At 39.5% G+C, this 8861-nt stretch overlaps 1 protein-coding gene across 1 annotated transcript; it reads right to left on the bottom strand.

Moving 5' to 3' along the window:
- Positions 1 to 3077: 3077 nt before the first annotated feature.
- Positions 3078 to 8122, bottom strand: tmem263 (transmembrane protein 263). The gene is made up of 3 exons (XM_080028156.1): positions 8005 to 8122; positions 6591 to 6659; positions 3078 to 4725 (listed from the first exon to the last, which is right to left on the bottom strand). The coding sequence occupies exons 2-3, from the start codon at positions 6655 to 6657 to the stop codon at positions 4424 to 4426; spliced, it is 369 nt and encodes a 122-aa protein (XP_079884282.1). The 5' UTR covers positions 6658 to 6659; positions 8005 to 8122; the 3' UTR covers positions 3078 to 4423.
- Positions 8123 to 8861: the final 739 nt, after the last annotated feature.

The raw sequence follows: 8861 nt of genomic DNA, 5'->3' as shown, positions 1-8861 counted from the left end.
TGGAAGATACACAAATATGTACAAAATGAACCATTGTTAAGATTATTAATGAAAAAAAATATTATTATTTTGACTTGGGTTTAAGCAAAGTGCCCCCCTCCCCCATCATGGACCAGTCCACAATGACACGGCGGCAGCGGCGCCAAATTTATGTAAACAAAAGCCGCGATTCAAATTGTTCATTCAGTCGGAAGTTTTTTTTGCCAGCAAGAAATGGAGGAATAAGTTATAAAAGGTAAGGCTTATCGGCCATTATTTCTATCTAATAATGTGTAGCTGTGGTGATTTTATAAGCCGATGTGATGCCACGAAGGTGTGGAGAGGTGCAAAGAGAGAGACACTAGGCTCATTAGAGCCCAGTTGCGGCTCGAGAGTAGCCGAGTGCAGACGGGGGAGTGAGCAAAAAGCCTGACTGTAACCCGATAGCTCCGAGTTGGCTCAACTTGCATGTGCCGTCGGAAGTAGCGTCTTTATTGCGGATGCAGTTCATTTTCTAGTATTATTTTGAAGGCCTATTAGAAACATATTCGTAGAAGAGCTACACATACTACAACCGATTAGAAGCAGAATATGAAATCAATAGGAGTAGGCTAAACACTTCAAAGGCGAGGGACATTTTCAAAACAAGAAACGAGATATATCCCCATTCCCCACACATCTTTATCTTTCTTGTTATTTTACGAGATAAGTCTACTTTTAAGTGATAAAACAATACTTTTCTATCCAAATAAAGGAGGTTTAGTATTTCTCCCTTTGCATAACAAATATGATAGGCCTAAAGAAAGGTAAAGTAGGTTAAATTTCAATACAGAGTAATTTCAGTAATAAGAATGTAACGTTGATGAAGTGTATGTAGGCCTAATAAAAGATCCCTTTTTTTAGAGATGAACATGATGAACTTTATTATGCTGATGTCTAACATTTAACATAGCCTACAATTCCCAGAGACCATTTAGATCAATGTCAATTAGGCTATGATTTAATCTTAATGGTATAAAGATATCACTTCACTACAAAGTAATGTGACAGGTTGTCTTCACTTTTAAATAAATCTATACAGGAGAGTTAAACCTGCATGCTAATTATTGTTTTTGTATGCCCTAAGGTCATTTATTATGGAAATATTTATATTCATCATGATGTGTTGCATAGTGATGGGTGTTGCATTCTGATTTGAGCATCAGATCAGAATCAGAAACTCCGTCATCCATCCCATCCTCCTACAGAGGCTTTCCAGCATCGGTCTTTCACCACACTCCTGCAATTGGTTTGCCAGCTACTTAATCCACCGAGTCCAGCAAGTTAAATCGGATAACATCAAATCAGCCCCTCTCACCATCACCAAAGGGGTGCCACAGGGTTCTATTTTAGGCCCAACACTATTCTCCATCTACATTAACAATATAACCAGGAATGCAGGCAACTCCAAGATCCACCTATATGCTGATGACACCATCATATACTCAGAGGGCCCTTCTCTCCCCTCTGTGGCGGCCACACTACAACACAGTCTCACTTCTGTAGAACAGCATTTCCATAGCCTTCATCTTCTCCTCAACACCAAAAAAACCAAATGCATTATCTTTGACCGGAAACACGCTCCCACCTCTGTCCCAAAAATCCTCTGTGCCGACGGCTCTGAACTCGAATTTGTTTCTTGTTACAAATACCTTGGCCTCTGGCTGGATTCATCCCTCTCATTCACCACCCACATCAAGCACCTACAATCAAAAGTCAAAGCTCGTCTGAGCTTCCTTTACCGCAATAAGGCCTCCTTCACTCATGCAGCCAAACACACACTCGTCAAAATGACCATCCTGCCCATTTTTGATTACGGTGACACCATCTACAGAATTGCATCTCACTCCACTCTCAGCAAACTGGACCCACTCCACCATTCTGCCATCCGCTTTGCTACAGGGGCTCCATTCACTACTCACCACTGCGACCTCTACAACCTGGTAGACTGGACTTCCCTTCACACCAGACGGCTCCATCACTGGTTTCTGCTCATCTACAAATCCATTCTCGGCATAACACCTCTCTACCTCTCTTCTCTTCTACACCTCTCCCACCCTGCCCGTAATCTAAGGTCCAGTGCTTTCATCAACCTCTCCATCCCCACTGTCCGCACTGTCTTTGGACGCAGTGCCTTCCGGTTCGCTGCAGCCTTTGACTGGTACACCCTTCAAAACACCCTTAAACTTTCTGTCTTCACCTCTCTCTCTGTCTTCAAACTAAATCTGCATAAAATCTTAGTTGACTCCTGCACCTGCTAGTAGCCCTTCTTGTCATACACTATTGATTAACTGTTTATTTTATTGTATTGTATTATATTGAATTTTTTAAAGTGTATTTTATATATTTTTGTAAAAGTGTAATATATATATATAACCTTGTTTTCACTTTTAGCACTCCCCTCCCCCTTCCCCTTCAGGCTGCACTTGAAAATAAGAATTTTGTTCTTAATTTGCTTGCCTGGGTAAATAAAGGTTAAATAAAATAAATCAGTGCAAGGCTAGTATGAGACTCCTGTCAGTGTCAAGATTTTTGGTTGGATCTAAATGTTTCTGTAGTAGTCTATGTGTGGTGAGTCTGTACTTGTCTTTAGCTACACATTCTTGTAAATCTGTGGCCTTAATGCCATAGTAAATTTTAAAATGTTGTGTAAAGTTGAAGGACAGGGGCATTTCATGTGAAGTCACCCTGGGGCACCCTAAGGGGTTAATCCGGGCCTGCATATAACCACTAATATATCTGTGTCACCTTAGTCACCAGACGTAAACATTAGTGGAGTGAATGTAAAGGTTCTTATTTTTCTAAGATTATATTTTGGCGTTTTTCGCTTTATTAGACAGATTTGGAGAGACAAGGTTAAAATAGGGCAAAAAGGGGAGAACATGCAGAGAACTGACCACAGATCGAATTCAAACCGTTTCTGCTGCGATGAGTACAGAGCCTCTAGGGACACTCTCTAACTACTACACCACTTTTACACCTATTTCATTTTATTAAAAATGGGGAATAATATATTCATGATTTAAAAATGTGTAGGGAACTTAACACACCACATACCCAACCTTCAGCATATGTTTTATTAAAACAAGTTCTGAATATAATATGTGCCATGTTTCAATGAAGTTTCAATGGTCAGCAAACTCCAAAAATTCTGCAACACTGATAAAACAAAGCTTTAAAACCTTTGTTCTACACCATACAAGGCTTAAATGCCAGTTTAAAAATAAAAGGTCTGGGCCTTTCAATTTATTATAATGTTTTTTTCACAGGTTCATCAACTAAAAAAAATTACTTGACACTTGAAATTCAGGATGTAATTTTATAAAGTCCAGCCTCCAGATTCCTACAATGGTCAATTGTAAAACGATTCAAAGATACATGGAGGAACACAAGGCAAACACTGGAGGGGGTCGAGAACTAAACTGTTACACGATTTTTGCAATCATGAAGCTTCTGTGACCAAAGTGCCAGTTTTATTTTTCCACATGAGAAGTTCCTATACTTTGATTTAAGAATGACATTAAGCGAGCGAAATGTCACATCAACGATCAAAATATATAGCTAGTCAAAAGTGTGACGTATAAAATGTTATTCAATTAGCTTAGAGCCAACCAGTAGGCCTATAGTCTTAGTGAATCAATTATAAACACAATACATGGAAATATAAGTGAATTGCAATCAAAATACTCTTTAAATTGCGGCACAATATTTATTTGTAATAAATCAGATTCTGTATCAAAAGTTTCCACTCACTGAGCTGAGGATAGTACCACCAGAGGGCAACAGGAATTCAGAGAAAAATCTAAATTAACCACAGCCCACAGCCAGAAAGTGGTATAGAAATGTAACTGGACTGTGCTTTTCCAACCACATCTTACATCATTTGTGCATCCTAAACAAAGCCGATTAACTGAACAGGATGGTGGGTCCATCACACCACGCATTTTCTGACCCATGTGTTTACAGTGAAATACTTTGAATCCTCATGAAACCCCTCCCCTCCTTGTCAGTTATAGATTGCCATTGGTCATTGATTGTCCTGCAAGTGAAATCAAAGTGCATTTACACTTTGAGCTTTCTCCTCTGGCAAAGTCAACTAACGTGGCAAATACAACGGTGTGCAGTAATAACAGTGTTAGTGGCGTATCAAAAATTAAACATGGACAAATTATTTTAACAATTTCAGGCACGGGTGATTATGGTTTTGGTGTGTCCTTTTAACAACAGAGCAGAAGAGTCTTTTTGAGTTCTTGCTTTGTAGGTACTTGTCACATAATCATATGAACGTGGGTTTACTAACAATAACATAAAAACAGAAACTAAAGAAGAAGAAAAAACAATAGCACAGACGACCCTCATCAAAATTTGTACACCACACTTTTGAGTGTGCGATCACGTCTCCACGTCAGTCAGACTTGTCCTTCTTTTTGCTTCCTCCTATGGGAACTTTGTTGACCACTGCAGAACTGACAGCAGTCACTCCCCCAGCTACGGCATACACGCCTCCTTTAACCAGGCCCACTCCTATCCCAGGCACAGCGGCTACAGAGCAAACGGCGGTCTTGGTGAGGTCCAGACTCTTTCCACCAATCCAGGTCACACCTCCCAACGTCGCTCCTAACGCGCCCTTGGTGGCGCCGTACAAGCCTCCCGCCAACCTGCCGAACATGCCCGGCTGTGTCTGAGGGTGGTCCTTGTTGTTGTCGTCTGATTTAAAACAAGAGCAACATTTCAAGATTCAATATGTCAAAGCCAAATAACAATAAAGTGCAGAAAAACTACAAATATATGGCTGCAACTAACAAGGTTTTTAAATCAATTATCTTACTGATTTTTAAATACTGTTCCCTCCAAAAGTATTGGAACATTGAGGCCAATTCCTTTATTTTTGCTGTAGACTGAAAACATTTGGGTTTGACACCAAAATATGAATATGAGACAATAGATCAACATTTCAGCTTTTGTTTACAGGCATTTACATCTGGATCTGATACACAACTAAGAAGATAGCATTATTTGTAAAGGAACACCACATTTTTAGGTGAGCAAAAGTATTGAAACAGATACACTTAAAATAAATTAAAGTAAATAAGACTTAATATTTTGTTGCAAATCCTTTCCCTTGCAATAACTGCATCAAGCCTGTGACCCATTGACATCAAAACCGTTTGCATTCTTCTTTTGTGATGCTTTTCCAGGCTTTCACAGCAGCCTCTTTCAGTTGTCATTATCTTGCTGCACGATGAAGGATCTACCAATCAGTTTGGTTGCATCTTTCTTTAAATTGGCAGACAAAATGTTTCCGTAAGCTTCTGAGTTCATTTTGCTGTTGCCATCATGTGTTACATCAATGAAGATTAATGAGCCCATCCGAGAAGAAGCCATGCAAGCCCAAGCCATGACATTGCCTCCACTGTGTTTCACAGATGAGCTTGTATGTTTGGGATCATAAGCAGATCCTTTCTTTCGCCAAACTTTAGCATTTCCATCACTTTGGTAAAGGTTCATTCTTGACAACAACACAGTAAAACATGATGGCAACAGAAGTCTACAGAAACATTTTGTCTGACAATTTTTAAAAAAGGTGCAACCAAACTGATTGGAAGATCCTTCATCATGCAGCAAGATAATGATCCAAAAAAACTGCAAAAACAACAAAGGAGTTCATCAGGGGCAAGAAATAGAAGGTTTTAGACTGGCCAAGTCAATCTCCAGACTTAAACCCTATAGAGCATGCATTTTACCTGCTAAAGAGGAGAGTGAAGAGAGTAACCCCCCAAAACTGAATGAGGCTGCGGTGAAAGCCTGGAAAAGCGTCACAAAAGAAGAATGCAAAAGTTTTGTGATGTTAATGGGTTACAGGCTGGATGCAGTTATTGCAAGCGAAGGATTGCAACAAAACATTAAGTCTTATTCACTTAAATTTATTTTAAGTGTACCTGTTCCAATACTTTTGCTCACCTAAAAATGTGGTGTTCCTTTACAAATAATGATATATTCACAGGTATCAGATCCAGATGTTAATACCTGGAAATTAAAGCTTAAATGTTGATCTATTGTCTCATATTCACATTTTGGTGTCAAACCCAAATGTTTCCAGTCTACAGCAAAAATAAAGGAATTGGCCTCACTGTTCCAATAGGGGACTGTAAATTCATCAATTGTTTGGACATTTTTTCAAATTGCTCCCTGCAGTCTCCTAAAGCCAGATTTAACATATTCAAATACCTGTATCAAGTTAACAGAACCTCTAAACCTAATGTAAGACGAAACAAAGCATTCTTAAACCATAAAATTTGGAATAATTATTCCCATTATTATTACGTGTCACCCATGATGATGTTAACTTGGGTTGCACAAGATCGAATGAAATCTCAGTAAGAAATATCCCACAGCTCCAGGAGAATATGACAAACCACTTGTTTTGTTCCCACATGAACATTAACCTACTGCATCTGCACATGTTAAGTTTACCAGAACAATCATAATAGCATAGTCATAATGATCTTAGACCTTTGAACCCATTGGGGTGAATAGACATATTTTTGGGAGGCATTTGCAACTTGACTAACCTGCTGCTGCCAGGTCATCTTTGAGGTATGCAGGCATGTCCTCGGGCACCTGCTCCGCCTCACTCATCTCTATGGGAAAATAAATGACGCAATTACCAAATAGCGACACATAATAAGCATTGATACAGTGTAAAAAACTATTGGGAAAGAGTTGGTCTTACATCTAATACCGCAACCTAAAATGCATTTTGATCATATATTTTATGTTTTTATTCCTGCCTTGTAAGAGGGCACTAGCAGGAACAAGAACCTGGCTTTTTTTATATGTAGTTTTTATCCCTTAAAATTCAGCACATTAAGGTATTCCTCAGGAAGGCTACACCTTGCTATGAGCTTTCACTATTACAGTTGGAATATGACAGGCCTACTTACTCTAGACAACATGTTGCATGAAGAAAACGTTAGGTTTCAGCAGTAAGTAATGGGGCTGTATTGAGCACACAGAGTGTTAAGAAAATTGCTTGCATTGGGCGTGCTGCTGATCCTGAAACAAGGCAGACCGGTTCACTGTCTGTCACAGAGCTGCATAGCAGGTCTCAACTATACAGTAAATATTGACTAGGCTACTGAAGGTATTGACAATCTTGTCTACTGTACTTTTAACAAACATGTAAGCCGACAGTTTATACAGTTAAGCAGAAATTATCTGATCTAAAAACAAAGTTAAGAGTTTAGGCCCGGGCCGTGTTTCATACATAGAATGTATTGGTTTTATACTGTTTTTTTGTAGTTGTTACTTGTTCACAAGTTATCAAATGAAGCCAGGGCGAATGGACAAAGGGGAAACTTGCGTTGCTTCATTGCACGCGTTTGGCAGCGGTGTGTAAACATCGTTATCACCCTGCTTGTCCTAGTAAGGCTTAACATTAAACATATTAATAGGATTGGTTGGATGAAGGCCTGAGGGACAATGTAAAAGTTATGCTAGGAAGCTAACGGCATCTGTTATGTTGACGTAAACTTCAGCTAATGTCAAACCATGACAGACAGCCGAGAGGGTTGGCTAAACGTTTGCTGAATTGCTCTTTAATCAAACTCGAATAAAATATACAGTCTCGCGCATTAAAGGCATATGGCTAATTGTACTTGTTATTATCTCACATATGATGCCGTTTGCCTTGTTGGACGCCAACAGAAACGCTAGCGTATTGGTACAATCGTGGAGCCGCGACGTCCACACAAACACAAGTAATTTAGACGTTTTTTCCCCCACCAGCAATCGATAAATCTTTATCGGTGTTTCATCTGTCACGCTGACTAACCGTCGAGGGAGTTTTCTGTAAAGCTGGTAAACGATATAACATGGCTCACGTTTTGTTCATAAAAAACAAAAACAAAAATGTTTGTGCAGAAGTTGCTTATGGCATGCCCCAATTTAAACACCAAGAATCAGCGGTAATAATTTAGCGCTTACCTTTCTTTGTAACGATAGCAAAATTATCAAATACAGTGTGTGTACTTAAAATGATCTGACCCAAATATTTCCAGGTCTTACAGCCACAGATATGACTCCCGCAGTCCGTCCTTCTGTCTGACCATATTTTGGAGGAGGACCTCAGTCTCCACCCACACATAACACAAGCCATTTCTCTCTGTGTTCAATAATAATTTATATAGGCATACCCATATTTATTTTCACTCTTTGGCACAAACAACCAGGGAGAACCTATTATTTAAAATGTTTTGGTGACATTCGGTAGGCTACAAATATTGTGTTGTTTCGGTAACAGGAGACATTATCGCAGGGTGTAGTAAAGCTAGCCTGGTGCTACCCATGGTGCTACCAGACCATCGTACTTTATTTCATTTGTACAGAAGACTACTGAGGGGAAAATTAAATTTGGGCGGAAGTAGGTAGGCGGGCCGCGGGCGGAGCCAAGTAAAGCTGGGCTTGACAGAAATAATAAGGTAAGATCTACTATGGGTAAGATAAGATGGAAGTTTTTTTTTAAATTTCTTTTTAGTGGGCCCCAGGCCGTGACTTTCGCGGGAGGGGAGACATGGACTGTATGGGGCACTGATGTGATCATGGACCATGGTAATCATTCTTCTATCAAAAACAATCTCCTGTAAAGGAGGACGTGACGAAGCCTACATCCTCTGTTTGAATCCTAAATCAAAGATCGTTTATGTTTTAGAAAGAGGTGTCACAGGTTATAGAATACAACAACCCAGAATCGAATAACCGCTTTCTACAGTAGCTTTGAAATGTAGGCTTTATCCATGGGGAGAGCATAGGGGGAAAAAATAAAGAAATGCATTTATGTAGAC

This window comes from Ammodytes marinus (genome assembly GCF_949987685.1).
Source record: "Ammodytes marinus genome assembly, chromosome: 5".
Taxonomy (NCBI): domain Eukaryota; kingdom Metazoa; phylum Chordata; class Actinopteri; order Uranoscopiformes; family Ammodytidae; genus Ammodytes; species Ammodytes marinus.
Note: the sequence above shows the minus strand (reverse complement) of the source record. Positions and strands in the feature narration are given on the sequence as shown.

What these genes read in the sequence shown, in the direction of transcription:
- tmem263 (XM_080028156.1), bottom strand. Translation starts at nt 6,657, where the DNA reads ATGAGTGAGGCGGAGCAGGTGCCCGAGGACATGCCTGCATACCTCAAA. An exon ending in AGATGACCTGGCAGCAGCAG is followed by an intron (nt 4,726 to 6,590) that starts GTTAGTCAAGTT and finishes GTTTTAAATCAG; the next exon opens with ACGACAACAACAAGGACCAC.